The 17,013-nt window shown below is 48.0% G+C and overlaps 1 protein-coding gene across 1 annotated transcript in view; it reads right to left on the bottom strand.

Moving 5' to 3' along the window:
- Window positions 1-17,013, bottom strand: part of NRBP1 (nuclear receptor binding protein 1) — a 29,301-nt gene that overhangs the window by 6,834 nt on the left and 5,454 nt on the right. The window contains exons 3-11 of the mRNA XM_015415136.1: window positions 14,680-14,802; window positions 14,358-14,459; window positions 14,168-14,257; window positions 13,756-13,796; window positions 13,021-13,115; window positions 1,320-1,403; window positions 1,062-1,120; window positions 465-563; window positions 237-369 (exon numbers count right to left, since the gene is read on the bottom strand). Of these exons, the coding sequence (XP_015270622.1) occupies window positions 237-369; window positions 465-563; window positions 1,062-1,120; window positions 1,320-1,403; window positions 13,021-13,115; window positions 13,756-13,796; window positions 14,168-14,257; window positions 14,358-14,459; window positions 14,680-14,802 (826 nt within the window). The remainder of the gene's footprint in view (window positions 1-236; window positions 370-464; window positions 564-1,061; window positions 1,121-1,319; window positions 1,404-13,020; window positions 13,116-13,755; window positions 13,797-14,167; window positions 14,258-14,357; window positions 14,460-14,679; window positions 14,803-17,013) is intronic.

The following is a 17,013-nucleotide window of genomic DNA, read 5'->3' as shown; positions in this document are numbered from 1 at the left end:
AGGTTCCCTCTCCTCATTTTCAAACAACACACCTGGTGGCTGCAATTTTATACTAGTTTCAGCTGTACTGATTGCTTAGATGTGCTGTTATGGGACACCCCTAAAGGCCTATCTGCTATACAGTCCTTGAGCTGTAGAGAAACTGGGTCAGCTAAATAAGTCCTTACGCTACTATGAAGCTTCAGTCTGGGCAACCCTCTAGAGCCTGTAAACCCTCTGCGCTTGACCATACTCACGCTGATGGCCCACAATGCAGTGTGCTGCCAGGAGCTTCAGAGAGGGCACTTCGAAGAGGGCCTGATGAAAGAGGAGCTCACGAGCTGTGGGACGCTTACTCGGCTGCAGCTCCAGGCACTTCTGAATAAACTCCTGGAAGGGAAACAGGTTACATCTTGGGCCAGCTCCTTGGAGGGGGAACCTCACATGCTTGCCCAGTGGAGGCAAGAAGCATCCCAGATCCTTACCCGTTGCAAGGGGTCCTCCAGCAACTGAATGGCATTGTTAATTGCTTCTTGGGGCACGTAGGACGATTCACCATTTCCCTGTATCTCCAGCACTGCCATCTGCAGGTAAAGAACTGCCGTTCAGATACAGTTGCACAAACCATTTGTATACAGAGGGTCATTTACCACTCACTGTGAAGAGCTGCATGGGTCAATCAGCTGTCACCAATTAGTCACAACAACACAGAAAACCTTCACATCACCTCATTCCGCCATTCAATCATATATTCAGCTGCAAGGGTGGGCCGAACGCAGCAGTGCTTTGCAATTACTCCCCCAAGGCATTTTCAACACACTGCAGGGGAGAACCATTTTCCACTCCCATTCTGAATTGTTTTTGATCTCTCCTGTATCCCAGGAGGAGGGAGATGACAGAGACTGCAGGAACCACTGAGCACAACTCTCCCCCGCCCCCCCAAGACTCAGTCCTGTTTGGAAGGGAGCCCAGGAACAAGCCTTGGAGCAGCATTTATGCCATGAGGGCATTGCTAGCATTCTGTGAAGCTGTTTTACACACATTCACACACACACATCCCCCTACAAACGTCCTCGCCTCACCTCCAGCGCACACATCCCAAAGGAGTAGATATCCACAGCGGTAGTCACATGTGCAACTTCTGGAACACAAAAGAGGGAGCAGGACTGATCAACAGAGGTGAAGAGAGCGCAAGGAGATCTGAAACTGTCCAGGAGTCACGCTCGGGGCAAGAGACTACACCAGACACACTCCACAGCCAGGAATGAGTCTGCGGGGCAGCGGGCACACAGTGAACTGCAGGTCCCCAACCACCTTCCGTCCCCCCCTCCCTTTCATACCGCCATACTCCGGAGCAAAAAAGTGCAGGTTCTTCTGCTCCTCACGACATGTCTTCACGTGATTGTTGATGGTATCTGGGGCAACTAGAAGAGACAAATATTATAACTGATCAGATGCGATGCCTTGCCTCACCTCCTGTTGTTGTGGGGCTCAAAGTAAGCTCCTCCTGGTCCATAGCTACAGGGGAGCCTCAAGGAGGACAGGGCGCTGCAGCCACCTCCCTTCCCCTGCTCGCTGGTGCCCCACAGCAGAAGTGCAAGACTAGGGAAAGGAGGTGGACCCAGCTCAGGAGTGCCTGAGGAAGAAGGAATATAAGAGGGAAGCCCACCGCCATTCCCCCCCCCCCAACCCTGGGGCTAAGCAGCCTCTCCATCAAGAGCATACAAGCCTAAGTGGAAACGGGCCCATGCTTAGTCTTGCTGGAGGACAGTCAGGGACACTGCATGAAAGCAGAGCAGACAGCTCCTGTCCCGTCTACACAGTTCTCTGTGTAGCTCTGCCTTGCATTTCCGCTGCTTAGCACACTGTTCCCACTTGCAAGGGGGAGGGGAGATGGGGCTGGCACCAACGCACACGGTTTGCCTGGGCTCTGCAGCAAAGCGACTACTTTTTTTCAGAAAGGCAGGCAGGCAGACACACGCACACACGCACACCCACGGCCTCGAAAGCAGGAGACGCATCCTGAGCTGCTGGTGGTGCCCTGCTGCCTACCTCCTTGCCCCGAGCTAAAAAGGCATCTTCCGGGTCACTCCACACAGGACTTCAATCTTAGTTGAAGCTCTCTTGGAGGAAGAGAAGAGAGATACAGACAGCGGTCTAAGTCCAGCCTCTAAACAAACGCTTGGGGAGAAAGGCAGCAAAGAAACCTCCCTTCCTTCCATTTTTTTTTCCCCCTGGAAAAGCTCCAAGGGAGGGAGAGGCTACCTTTTTCTGGCCACACGCTCAAGGCTGTTTGGCTCAAAGCCTCAGCTCAGGCTAGCCCACCTTCTTCTAGTCCTCTTTTCTTCCCCTGGCCTTTCACCAAAGACTCGGACTGTTCCTATACAGTCGCCTCAGCAGGGCACCGCCACACACAGAGCAGGCCTCAAGCAAATCACAGCTCTTGCAGATACAATAGTATCTGGTGGTCACTGACCAACATCCTGAAGTTCTTGTCATGCAGGATCAGCCCCCTGAGACTCAGAAACCCTCCTGAGAAAGCTGGAGGAATGGAAGCACAGACAGGAACACCTAGGGTTGCCAGGTCTGGGTTGGAAAATACCTGGAGACTTTGGGGGTGGAGCCAGGAGAGGGTGTGGTTTGGGGAGGGGAGGGGCCTAGGCATAGTACAATGCTATCGAGTCCACCCTTCAAAGCAGCCATTTTCTCCAGGGGGGCTGATCTCTGTCAGCTGGAAATCAGTTGTCAAAGCGGGAGATCCCCAGGCCCCACCTGGAGGCTGGCAACCCTAGGAACACTACTAGTTGGGAGAAGGCACAGCAGGAGAGGGAAGAACAAACTTAGAAGCCAAACTACCTACAGGGGAATACTGCCCGTGCAGAAATGTAAAAGCTCAGAGGGAAAAATAACGGTAGAAAGATCTGGAACACCCACATATTTCTAATTGGGGGAGGGGGGAGACAGAAATTTGGGGGAAACTAAGCTCTATTAGAAGTATTCTGTGTTTTAGAAAAGTCAAGTTAAATACTTTCCAAATTAGTGTTTTAAAATAAAATTACAGCCAATTCATGCTATTCATTTGAATTTAGCAGTGTATCGTGTTGCTACTGCATTTGACTGATGTACTAAGCAACACTCCTAGGACTAGACGATGGAAAAGCTCTTTCAAGCAGAGACAAGGGGTGGAAAGTTTTCTCTGCAGAAATATTTCCATTTCTAAAGATTCATTGTGTCATAAATCTAACAGCAGTATCAGTGTAATATGAGGCAAGCATGCTAGTTTCAATGGTGTAATCCATGTTTTTCAGGTGATTTTCCCTAGGAAATGAGAGAAAACAAATAGGTAGGTTTTATCCGTTTGTAAATGTTGGGGCAAGAAGTAAAACCACAAATACATATAATGATCTAAATTTAAAAATCATGTTGCAGATTCATATGATTGGTTTTGACTTGAACTACATAATGAAAGCTAGAATTCTTATTTATGTCTGCTCACACACAGTGGTAGGTAGATCCAGGTGGGCAGCCATGTTCGTCTGAAGTAGAACAAATTTTGAGTCCAGTGGGGCACCTTTAAGACCACAAAGGTTTATTCAAGGTATGAGCTTTCGTGTGCACTCACACCTCTTCAGATACTTTCAGATACGGTGGGACACCCTAAATGTAACCCTGCACTGTTTTTAAAATCTTACTCCATTGTATTTTTCTTTAAATCTTAAATTCTAATTTACTTTTTAGAGTGCTATGCTATTTAACTTCCACACCCCTTTACTATTCAGATTCCAACAGCATTTGTAACAAAATGGGTGTGTGATCTGCATAACTAGATCACAACAGACTGCATTTTTATGACTAATACAGTGCAAATAGGAAAGGCCTCAGTCTGTGAGTAAATGTTTTAAATACCAGAAAAAGACACATGCTCTCCAAGCATTCTTAAATCCCAAATTAAACAGGCTCTTCAGAGACTTGTTTCCTCTTTCCTTACCCAACCAGCAAACTGTCCATTAGCACATTCATAGCACCCCACCCCAATTAATCCTCCAAACCTGAGACAAGACTATTTTTACTTTGTGTCAGGGGCATAAATTCATTCTATTGTTATCTGCCTGTGTTGAAATATTCCTTTCAACAGCTTTATCATTCAATATCCTTCTTGCATTATCATGGATACTGGATGGAACATACTGCATATTTTGCACATAAACAGAAACCCAATGAAGCGTTACCAGAAGTATCATGCCTTTTGCTATATTAGGTTTATGTATATTTTAAGTTTCCTGAAGTGCAATAATATTAATTTTTTTGTTCACCAATTTTACACTTAACTGCCTCATTTAATTATTTGCTACCATATTTATAATGAAAAAGTATTACAACACTTGATGGTATGTCATATGCAGTATAACTCATGATTATCCTCTATATAACTCAGTGTTCTTAATTGCTTTCCTGCTGCAGCTTCTGTAACTTCTATTATTGGTACTGTCTTCTAAATTGACTTACTTCTGTAACTAGTTACTCATCTGACCAATTTGCTTTGCCATCTAACAGTTCTATAAAATCTTCTCCTTCTGTACCTGATGCTATAGACTCTGCAATTCAGCTAAGCAATTTAAATGTGGGAATTCCCTATTAGTGTTCTTTCAGCTGTCACAAATGTTTAAGTTCTTCCTTTTCTGGCAATATAAAAAGGTGATGTCCCTTGTATTTCCCCCAATTTCTTCAAGGAACAAATATAAGTAAATTGTGCATACGCACATTTCCAAAAGCACTGACTTGCACAGTACCTCTTTCTGAGCAATTTCACAATTTTGTAAGGGCTATTAACCATAAAGCTGGCAAAGTGCTGGAGCCAGAGAATCTTAGAAATAGGTCTTTCAGAAATTAGATTACTCCTGTCTGCCTTGCTGTTTAATCTTCTGATTTCATAATTTCCCTACTTTTAGATTTAATTTCTATCAAGGTCATGTGTGGTGTCCTTATTTTTGGCACGTGGCTTCATTTACTTCTGTATTAATTTCTAATGACTGAACCCTTTGTTCTCGCTTTTCTTAGTTGCCTTTTAATCCAAAAAGGCCTCTAGATGGTGTGAGGCAGCTTCTTTTCTTCCTTCCTTTTGTGGCAGCAAGAGAACTGCTATAAAACCTACTTATTACAGAACTACATGAACCCTGGCAGGGTTACAGGAAACTACCAAGTGAGCAGTTATTTCCTTCTACTTATTTATTTATATGCTTGAAGGTCTTTGGATCCAATAAGGCGCGAAAATCCCTTTGTGAGCTTTGCATGCCACCGATTCGGATCAGCACAGGTGCATAATCCCATGGGTGTGACTGCACAGATGACCACTCAAAGATCACCAGTTACAGGTAAGCAACCTGTTTTTCATGGTCCTTAAGCAGAAAAGTTAGTTTTTCATCCCAATACATGAAGATGCCTTAATGGTCTATTAAGGTCAATATTGTCTCTTCTGACTGGCAACAGCAGCCAGGGTTTCAGGTAAGATGTCTTTCATATCATCCACTACGTGATCCTTCAACTGGAGATACTTGGGACTTTCTATGTGCAAAGGATGTGTTCTACCACTGAGCCATTGTCTTATCCCCCATAAGGAGATATTGCTTGTACTTTAATTTCTATCACTTCATGGCTTTAAACGGTCTGGAAAGCTGAACATCTGTAGCCTTCTGTGGATGAAGAGTTGGTCCTGTGTTGTGGGTTACATGCCACACTGATCCATCCTGCGAGTACGCTCATGTGTGACCAGCCCAAGGGGCCCCCATATTCCTACAGGCAGCCACCCAGCACATGACCTCCCCAGGAAAGACAGAGTCCTGGTGAACAAGAGCTTTCCCATGGCTATCCAACTATGGAGGGAAAAAGAAGAGAGAGCAAAGCTAGAAAGACAGCATCTTGAACACAAGCTGGAATGGAGAGCTAGCCGGCACTCAGACAGGGTACGGATAACCTGCAGCAAAAGCTCCACCATGAAGAGGCCCTAGATGGCTACAGTGTCTCTGTCAGGGATGCGTGACTGCTGTGTAGGTGCAATCGACACATCTGCTTCAGGGACAGGAAAAGAAGTCTTTACACCCCCCACCCCCTACCACAAGGGTATCTGCTTAGTCCCTACTCTGGGCCACAAGGACCAGGAGCTTATTTTTTCCTCTGAAGCAGTTAGACTCTAAATGCAGAACTGGGCACTCATACACAACAGACAGCCCTGCTGAAAACATCCCATGCGCACTAGATCAGCCAAAGCAGAAGCAGCCAGGCAGGGCCCCTCTCTAGACCCAGGGGCATGGATCAAACAATCTGCAGACTTTGCCGAATGGCATTTTCCTGCTTCCCCCAATTCTGCAACCAAATCAGTGCCCCCCTCCCCCCCCCCCCCCGGCCGCCAATTTTGTTTGTGGGTTCAGGAATAGCGCTGGAAGCAAAGTGAGAGTCTGGAGTGGAAGGAGGGAACTGGAACTCATTGCCCCCTCTTCTACAAACAAACAGGAGGCCATGTTGGAGGAGCTACATGCTTGGAGACATGCTACAGGCTCATTCCTGTCATTCCACTCTCGGTAGATGCCCACCACCTTTCCACTACCAAAATTCTGGCTTCCGCCTGCTACACTATGCTGACAGCATCTTTAACAAGGATTTATTTTCCCCCCTGGCCAAGAAAAAGGCTTTTCCTTTCAAGTTCTCACCCCTAAGACTCAACTCCCACTCACCCAAACACGACAGTACCAACCATCTTAACCTCTTCAACGTGTGTCAAGGAGACTCTCACAGCACCAAGGTGACCGTCAGCATCTGTCCCACACCCAAGCCATTCCTTCTCTTGCTCTATTTCCAAAGCCACCTCCTACCTGAAGGGCACAGCTGGTAAATCCCAGAACCTTGCTTTCCCTAACACACCATTTTTCTGAGAGGAGCACATTTCTCAGACATACCACTTCCCAACCTTGGGAGGGGTGGGGGCACACGATCAAGAGACAGACATCTAATATACAGTGAGGGCAGCCAGCTATGATGGAAGCAGAGAGGCCCTTCCCGTTTCCATCGCCCCACCACCCAGTGCCAAGACACAGCAGTGCAGCAGTCCCTTGCATGGCAAAGCAATGGCCTCCAAGAGCTTCTCAAGATGATGATTGCAGCAGGAGCCAGCAGAGCAACTCCAGGGAATAAGTGGGGGCTCTCTCACCAAGCTAGAAAGCCCCACAGCGCTTTGACTCGCCCTCCTCCCCCGGGCTAGGCCAGCGACACGGTTAGCACGCTTCCAAGCCTCACTGCTGCAATTCACCCAAGCTCCCCTTGCTATATGCCAGCTGCAGGCTCAGGGCACTGTTCCTTTTTTGCAGCCAGTCAAGGGGTTAGAGAAGCCACAAGCAAACAGCAAGCAGAGCCCCAACCACGGCCAGAGAGAAAGGAGGTGCCAGCACTGGCGGCGGCAGCTCCTCAACATGTGAGGAAAGCCCAGGCCCACATGCAGGAGGCAGCATGCAGCAGGGGGAAGGGAGTCGGGAAGAGACTAGTGCAGCCTAAAGCTTTTGTAGGGAGGAGGAGAAAAGTAAAGAGGGCAGGCTTCTCTCCTCCAGTTAGGAGCTCCAGAGGGCGGAGAGATGAGGGAAGGGTAGAGCTACACTACTGAGACGCACACGCCAGCCTCATAAGCAAGGAACACCGGAGGAGAGAAGTTTAATATATATAAAGTGATGCTCTCATATATATATATATTTAGGTCACAGTCACATCACAGAGCAGAGAGATTTGCTCACCATTAGCAAAAATCCTATGAAAGACTGTTGGCAAGAGAGAGAGAGAGAGAGAGAGAGAGAGAGAGAGAGAGAGAGAAAGAAGAGAAAAGAAGCAGCCCATAAGCGGGAAATTAACAAGACAGACGTCTGTGAGCTGAGTTGATGAACAGCTAGCCCTTTACCTCAACCCAGACAACTGCTGGCTGAGTCACCATGGCAGCAGTACAGGGGTGGAGCTCCTTTACTTTGCTGGTGCCACCAGCCTGGAGTGGAGAGCAAGGGATGGAGAGAGACGGGCAGGGCAGGGGGCCAGGGCTTCTGGTAGTAAAGCCCTCTCCTGCTGCCGAAGGGGCAGGCAGCAAACCCACAAGGGAAGCCAGTGCTCGGCTTCCAGAAGTTCCTCCCTTCTCCTCCTTGTCCCCACCGAGGAAGGTGTACATACATTCATGTCTGATCTAAGAAGAACAGGAAATGGGGCAGCTTGCATTTCAAGACCGGTAGCTGCTTCTGTCCATGCCTTGTGCGTCTACCCACCTACCCACCTACAACTCCAAAAATGGAAAGAGAGGCTATCCTTTCTTCTCAGCCTACTGACTGCTCAGGCCAGGAACCCTCTCTGTTGGCTTTATCTTCCCTTTCAAATATTCCACCCTTCCAAACAGTGGCATATCGAGTTTGCTGCTGGATGGTTGCCTTTGTCCCCCAAGGGACAAAGAGAGGACCTGCTTAAAGACAGAATGATGGGGACGTCTGTTGTCTCCAAACTTGGCAGCAAACTGCTAATAGGGGAGAACAAGAGAAAGTCCCTTCCCCAACTCCTTTGCCTCATGCTCTCCACCCTGAAATGGGACCCCGATTCCTGCAACCCAAGCCTGCTCAGTTTCCTATGGTTCCTTGGGGTAAGCAGATCTGGAGCACAGATTTCCCCATATGTCCCCCAATCAGCCATAGGAGAGGGCAGACCCTGAAGCTAAACTACCATGCTGGGTAAATCCCCACTCTAAGAAACCACCTCGACTAAGTGTTGGAGTCACTGAATTGGGAAGGACCGCAGCAGAGTCTCCCTTGCCTGCCCTCCACTATATGATCACCCATCCCCACTGACACGTAGAAGCTCCTGGACTGACTGACATCCTCGAGAAGCTCCCCCCTCCCTCCAAGACACCATCAGCTGCCTCATGACAGTTTGGGTTCTCACCCCCTCTGCCTCCGAGTGCATCACAGGCAGCCTCTTGTGCTGCTGAGCTGTGGGAACCTCCTGGATGTATTCACATTCAGCCAGTGCTGCAGAACCCCATCTTATGCACCATCAACTAGGTGGAAAGGGGGAAAGTCAGACCAAGAAGAGGGTTGGATACTCTCCACCTGCTTCAGCTTCCAGAGAAGCAGAATTTTCCAGAAAGATTTTTTTTTGGGGGGGGGGGGGAGAGACCCGGAACAGTGTCTCACTTTCTGAAGAGCCACCTCTCAAGGTGGGATGTTAGGACAGAGATTCATAAGGACAGATTTAACGTGATCCAATCCTTACAATTGCGCCGCTACACCTATTCACATCCACAGCCCAATCTGCTCCATATGAAGAGGGAGCAGTTGTCAGGACAAGCCCCGATTCCCCAAAAGTAGGCATCAGTCCTGACACTTCACCGCCCATTTGGAGAAGGAAAAATAATTGCAGGTTAAGGTAAAGAGGTTTGTTTCTTTGGGGTTCTCCAAACAAAATGAAAAATGAACTCCTACCTGGAGGGAACTATCTGATGTAGCTGCTCGGCTTATTCATCTCACAATACAAAAATGGTTGTGTGAAGGCAGAGTCAGCTTGTGAGAGATCAACACAGAAATGGATGGAACACAGCACAGTCATCAGCAGATGGAGAATCCATGCCATTGCCTGTCCAAGTCAGGCAGTCCAGCAGTTTCAAACATCTGGAACGAATTCAACCCAAATTGCCACAACCTAGATAACATTCAGGTAAAATTCATGGAACGCGTCACAGAGTCACCAAAGGCAGCAAGCTTTTCTCCTCCAGAGGGAGCCATAACAGGCCCTGCCCCATCAAGGATGGAACCACAGAATTCAAGTTTACTTCCAGAACAAATTCGCACAGCGTCTCCTGAGGGCTGCCTGAGGTCGTCGACACACACAGCTCTCCCTAGTCAGATAGCCCACCCAACAAGCGGCAAGCATTCTTCTTAGAGACAGACTTGGCAAGAGCCCTTTCTTGCTTTGGCATAGGAGCACAATGACTTTTCCTCTCTGACAACAATGCACAAGAGTAACAGAACTTGTGAGCTGCAGGTCAAACAGACAGCTGGATGAAGGAGAGGGAGAGTAACTGGACCCTCCACAGAATTTTATTAACTTGAAGTGACAGAAGCAGCAGCTCTGCCAAGGTGCCCCCCGGGCTGGCATGCTCTCAGGAGCTTTCAGTCATCACAGTATTTGTTGTTCCTTCACATATCCTTGCGAGACGGGTGCTGTATGCTTTCCTATAGCTAGCCACTGAGTCTGCTCAAGAATCCAGTTGCCATTCCAGCTAGACAGGTCCAGCCAGTGAAGTCATTCCACGTTCTTGGTCAAACAGAAGTGCTGCTTCCTGCTTTTTTAAAAGAATGGCCCTGGAAACTCTGCTGTAACTGATGGGGAGCTGTACAAATCTGTGACAAAGAGCTTCTGTAAGAAACGCCATTTGGGGATCCAATTTCTTGTCCCCAAACACAGCACAGTTGCATAAAGTGTCATTTATAAAGTATGAAATGGCAATCAATCATTACACTGGCTCTTACTTAACATATCTCTCCCCTTCCCCTCAGTTTCCCACCCTAAGGATGGGCCTGCCAGCAAAGTCCACAATACTGCAAACCAGGGCTCTCAATCCATACAGGGATCCTCAAACCAGCAGAGCTTCCTCTCAAAACACAATCCAGGTAGTATCCTTTGCCAAGGGCTCAATGCCTGGCAGATGGAACTGCCCCCCCTAGTTTCTTCTAGGGGAGATGTCCAGCTAGGAGAGAGCAAAATACACTCTGGCAGGCACACGACCCTTAAATATGTGAGGCGCAGTAAAGAAGGCTCTGCAAACAGACAGCAAAGCCTTCTAAAGACAGCAAAGCCTTCTAGAGCCAGTTTGGTGTAGTGGTTAAGTGTGTGGACTCTAATCTGGGAGAACCGGGTTTGATTCCCCACTCCTCCACTTGCAGCTGCTGATGTGACCTTGGGTCAGTCACAAGCTCTGGCACAGCTGTTCCTGAAAGAGCAGTTTGTGTCAGAGTTCTCTCAGCCCCACCCACCGCACAGGGTGTCTGTTGTGGGGAGGGGAAGGGAAAGGAGTTTGTAAGTTGCTCTGAGACTCCAAGTGAAGGGCGGGGTATAAATCCAATCTCTTCTTCTTGTCTTCTTCTTCTTCTAAACTCAGTTCTTGGTCCAGGTTCCAAGCCATACTTCTTCCCCCAACCGTGGCACTTGAGGAGCAGAGGACCAAGGGCTGGTTGATCTGCTGCTGGGTTTGGAAATCCTTCCCACAGAGCTGTATGTCTTTTCACACATGGGAACTTGAACAGAAGGAACCAGATGTTACAGCTTTCATGAGAATGTGGTCCTGGCCTTTGCTTCATAGAACTTTGTACCCTTTCACATTCCACTTCTCTCCAGAGGCAACGCATATTTAACTTATGGTATTCACTGCTTTAAGGCAAGGGTGTTTGGTTTTTTTTTTCAAATGAGAGCAGGCATATCGACAGTTGTTAGCCATTATATCCAAGGATGGAACCACCGTGTTCAGAAACACTATAGCTCAGATTATCAGATGCTGCAGACACAGAACAAACAGAAGCTTCACAGAGGCATCTTGTTAGACACTGTGCGCTCAGTCACAGTATTTTAGCTGATCCAGCATGGCAATGCTCGTATTTGTGAAAGGTAGTACAAAGGCGTACCTCCTGGGGACTAAAGTTAGCATTTCTGCAAACCTGGATGGGCTTCCTCAGAGAAGTTTTGGGAATCAATAGCAGAAGGACATGTCCATAATGCACCCCCCCCCCACAGGAATGGCATACTCCCATAGCCCCATGAATACCTGCATATCTAGGTAGATGTACAACAGAATGGCTTTATGCCAGTTTGACTGCCATGACACCCTGAAAGGATCCTGGGAATTTTATTTGGCACTGTGCCAAGAATTCTTTGGAGCATCTCTAGCCCCACCACTTGTTTACACCCCCCACTCCAGCTACAGTTGGAGAGGGAAGTACGGTTAAGCCAATCGGTTCTGTTGTGACCATATGAGCAAACACTATGGATAATATAAGGCAATAAATGTTTCCCCCAGACCACCCATCCAACTTGCCCAAGACAGAAAGTGCTCCCCTCTCGAGGAGGAGAGAGAAGAGATTTCTGAACTGTCCTGCCTCAAATGCCAAGGAGAATCCAGAGAGGACTTCCAAGAACTAAAGCAATACAATCCATCTTACTAGCGAGGATCCACAAGCAGCCGCAACAGAAGAGGCACAAGAGGGGAACACAAACCAGAGCAGCCGACGGCACCACACAACAACGAGAACACTTTGCTTGCTTAAAGGACTCTCAAGGTGAGGCTGATGACATCCTAAGCTGCTTTGGCAGCTGCGTTTGCTTGGGAAGAACCCCAACAACTCTAGCTACCCTTCCCCCTGCTACCCCACTGGCTGACAATCGGCTCTGCCAGAGGTCTACATGGAATGACAAAAGCACAAGACTGGCAGGGAGACTGCCGAGAACAAAGAGCACTCCCCTGAGAGCCCAGAATGCCAGCCCCATGCCCCAGATCTCCGGGGAGCTGCTGCCTGGAGGGCAGAGGTCAAAAGATGGGAGCACAGGGTCAAAGGCGAATCACAGCAGAATTTCCTATCCTTGGCAAGGAAAGGGCAAAGTGGCTCAACATTCTGGCCCCCTTCTGTCTTGTCCTATGGAAGAGAAAGCAGAAGGGATACTGGGCCAGCCTGCAGTAGGAGCAGCTCAGGGCAGAGTGTCATCGGGCAGCAGAGTTTTCCAGGAGGTTTCCAAAGGTCAGCACCATTTGCTATTAACAGAGGCCCCAGTCAGGTCACAGAATCCTACAGGCAGATGTGTTCCCAGTCAGCCCTTTTCCCTTGGCCTCACCCTGTCCAGGGCTGGTGTAAGAACCTGTTTCCAAGGACAGGGCAAATAGCAAGCCAAGCTTTCTAACCCAGCAGCAAAATGGAAGGACAGAGTCCCCCTTTTCTATCCAAACGTCTCCGCGCTGGCAGTGACCTCCCCCCAGTACAGTCTTACCTGACCCAATCTTGATCAGCCCATTGTGCTGGATAAAGATGGTGTCGCAAGTCAAGTTTCCATGAATAATTGGGGGGTCACAGGAGTGGAGGTAACTGGAAAGGAAACACAGGAAAAGGGTGAGGCTAGACTGAGTTCTGGCTGGCAGCAGTGATGCTAGATACACTGAACTAGGAGCTAGTTTCATACGTGTGTGAGTCTTTCAAGAAGTCCCAAAGAGGGAGTTGCTGGCTACCCTTGGCCAGCATTCACGCTCAGAATCCAAGGGGTAATGACTGATGGGAAGGATGCAAAACCAATAACCCTCAACACCATGGGGGAAGAGTGGGACAGCAAACAAGTAACAACTATAAACCTTACAGAACCAGGAATAGAGCTCTGCCATAATCCCCATTTCTACGATGCTTTGGAAGGGAAGACCCAAGAGAGACCAAACTCCTGAGTCTTCCAAGACAAAATGTATTGGTCTACCAAGACCAAGCCACACAGCATCTTCCTCCACCTGTGGAAATCCCTGTGCCACAGAGGAGAGGATTAGATTTCGCCAAAGATCTGGGTTTTTAAAAATCCATTTTCTATTATCCAGAAACACTCCCCAGGCTAGCCCATACAGACAGCAAATTCCAGTCATTCCACTAATTGCTCGGGCAGATGGACGTGTCTGTGTTCATCTAGGCACACACAGTTATTTCCCACTATGACACCAGCCCCCAAAAGCTCCCCTCACACACATACCTGAGAGCAGAAAGGATTTGGGTACACCAGCGCTTCCAAGCCTGCAACACAGATCAGAGAAGTTCACCACCAAGAGGCATTAAGCAATGTCCACTATGGCCCTCTTACAGAAGTTCAAACCCAAAGACTAAGTTCAGGCAAGTTCTCCCCTTATTTCTTGTCCCCAAACATTTCTAAGCTTCCACACCTTGACTTGCTTCCCCATAATCCTACCCTAGGAGGAACTGAAGAGACATGCCAGCCATCTGCTGACCATCACCTCTCCAGCTCATCAAGGGATCTGAGGCTACTAGTGGGCAGAAGAGAAATAGCTGCATAGAACTCCTGTCCAAGGGCTACAACAGCCCTGGAATGAAAGACAAAGCAAGCACGCATGATTTCTGGACTATCAGCAAAAAGAACAAGGGGTCACCTTTTCATTCATAGTCTTGTGGTTCTTCTTTGTCTTCTTCAGAAACTGCTTCAGGCTGCCAGAGGACATGTACTCTGTAATGAAGATCACCTGGTGGAGGGAGGGAAGGAAGGTTACCACCTGCTGCTTCATCAACAAAATGGGGAACAACTGATATTCCAGGAGGATGGGCAGGCATCACTCCACTTACCCTGGCCTTGTTCTCCTTCACATCAGCCCAGTACTTGTGGAATTTCACAATATTCAGATGCTCCAGCTGGATTAGATTGTCAAAGACAGCTTTGACCTTCTCCTGCAGCAACAAGCAGAGCAGAGTCACCACACCAAAACGGACCTGCCACCAGAAAGGGCTGCAGCACAATCTCAGGTCAGGCCTGCCATTCACCCCACCCTCACAACTGTGGATGCAGTTGAACCAGTACACTTTGCCTAGCAATCTGCACAGGTATCCCCACGGCCCGGTGAGCTTAGCCACATGTTGTGGTGCCTATAGTAGTACGAGCATCACACACCTCCTGAAGCTTAAAATTCTTGCGCTCCGAGAACTGAACTTCGTTCCACACAACTTCCACGCCTTCTTCAGTATCCATTGCCAGGTAGGCACTGTCAATCCCAGGAACATTGCGCTGATTTACCTGGTGAGAGAGATGAGCACATGAGAGAGTGGAGACTTATGTAGCTAAGAGAAGGTTAGAGCTAAGACCTGCCTCTATGCACAGTATGGTAAAACAGTTGCTGAAATTGGCAGAAGATCAGACAAACCAGATCTAAAGGAGTCTTCCCAGTAATCAGGCAATGCTACCCTTAATCAAGAACCAACTCAGCATGAAAGACTCAAAGAAGAGAGAGGATGCAGCCAGTGCAAGAAGGAGCAGCAGAAGGCTTGCAGTTTAGCTGAGGCAAGTTCCACTGTGGCCAACAAGCCTGGAAAGAAAGGGGTTCAACAAACTGGGCAATGTCACTCCTGTGACCCTCCTTAACAAGCCTACAAGACAGGACCTGAGACAAGCAATAGTGGAAATGAGAAGAAGAGGATACTTCGGAACTGGACTCTTAGGTCAAAACAAGGAATGGAGAACAATCCAGCATTATTCCCCAGGGGAATCTCACATGGATGTTGCCGATTACCCCAGCACTGAGACGCTGCTGCCTGTGGTGGGACTAAGACTGGAAGCTTGGGCGTCTTCTCTCCTCCCTCCCACAAAGGAATCCCAACAAGGATACTTCTTCAGTCTTAAAGGGACAGGTCTCTACTAACAAGTGGATTAGTAAAGTTACCCCTCACTCCAGCAGAACCCTGCCAGTGTCAGAGTCATGCTTCCTCTTACATGACAGAAGGCAAGACGTGAGCCAGAATATGTATGTACTACAGCTAGAATCAAATAAGCAGCTGCAGGTTTCTTTATCTTGAGATTTCAACCTTCAGGATTCTACAGCTGGGAGGGGGGAAATGAACAGGCCTCGATCTCTCACTGGATGTGCTACTTCTAAACAGCCTACAGTGAAGTGGCTCCAGGCTCTGTACAGTCTCAGTCACTGGCCTAGACCTAACCAGGCACTTCTCCTGCATTCTTTTCTGTTCCAGAAGCCCCTTCTGACCACCAGAATGTTCACTCCCAGGGTCGCAACACTGACAGAGGAACAAGCATGTGAACTGGAGGACATGAGTGAGGAAGGATGTAGGGATGAATCAGTCCTCCTTCCTCTTCTGCAACTAGGGGTGTGCAAAAAAAATTGGTTTTTCCCCCTATTCTGCTCTGTTGAACCTGAAAAATATCAGACCGTCCTCAAAGGGTATAATGGAGAATCTATCTGGGGTAGTCGGGGCTGTGGGGGGGGCTGTTTTTTTGAGACAGAGGCACCAAATTTGCAGCATAGCTGCTGGTGCCTCTCCTAAAAAAATCCCCAAGTTTCAAAAAGATTAGACCAGGGGGTCCAGTTCTATGGCCCCCCAAAGAAGGTGCCCCCATCCTCTATTGAAACCAATGGAGGAAAAAAGGCATTTAAAGAGACCACTGTCTCTTTAAATGCCTTTCCCCCTCCATTGTCCACTGTCTCTTTAAATGCCTTCTAGCTGCACCCAAATAAAAGCTGAATAATATTGGCTTTTATTCAGGCTCAGCTATTTCAGTAGCTGAGTCAGATTCTCCAATTTTTTCAGTATTTATTCGGCTCAGTATATACCGGGCACACACCCCTATCTGCAAGTACAACTCTACCAAGGAAAGGGATCAATTTCATTCCTTGTCCTTCCTCTGTACCCGCTGACCCACACAACTACTCCTCCACATGGATCCTGCAAGCCTCGGACTGAACTTTTTGGGCGTTGGAAAGGACTGCAGGAACACAGGAAACCTCTGAGCCCGCAATTCATGGATGGTTGGATACAAGCCATGGTGTGGCGCTGCCAAACGTGAAACCCCCTTCCCAACTAGTACTACCTTAGGAGATCACATAAGTTGTGAAGTCAATAGTGGGACCTGGGTGTGGACTTTAAAAGATGGATGTCAATCTGAAAACTTCTGACCTCTAACTGCGTGCAATATCTTAACTTACTGCTATCGTAACTCTCAGAACACACTGTACCCCAGCTCTAGCAACCAAAATCTGGCAAGGGAATACGTAATCAGTTCATTCACCTTCGGTTACTTTCTTTTAAAATGTTAAAAGTTACAGAGCACAGTTAAGCTTTTAATTCTCAGGGATACACAAGAGGGAACAGCAGCCCCCATCTAAGCTGGAATTTAAAAAAATAAGCAGGAAGCTTGAGGCCTAAAAGGGAAATATTTCACAACTGAATTGCACACAGGTGCCAACTAAGACTCTGTGAAAGAAAAGGGAAGGGA

This window comes from Gekko japonicus, unplaced genomic scaffold, assembly GCF_001447785.1.
Source record: "Gekko japonicus isolate JY-2015 unplaced genomic scaffold, Gekko_japonicus_V1.1 scaffold63, whole genome shotgun sequence".
Taxonomy (NCBI): Eukaryota; Metazoa; Chordata; class Lepidosauria; order Squamata; family Gekkonidae; genus Gekko; species Gekko japonicus.
This window is presented reverse-complemented; position numbering and strand designations above follow the sequence as displayed.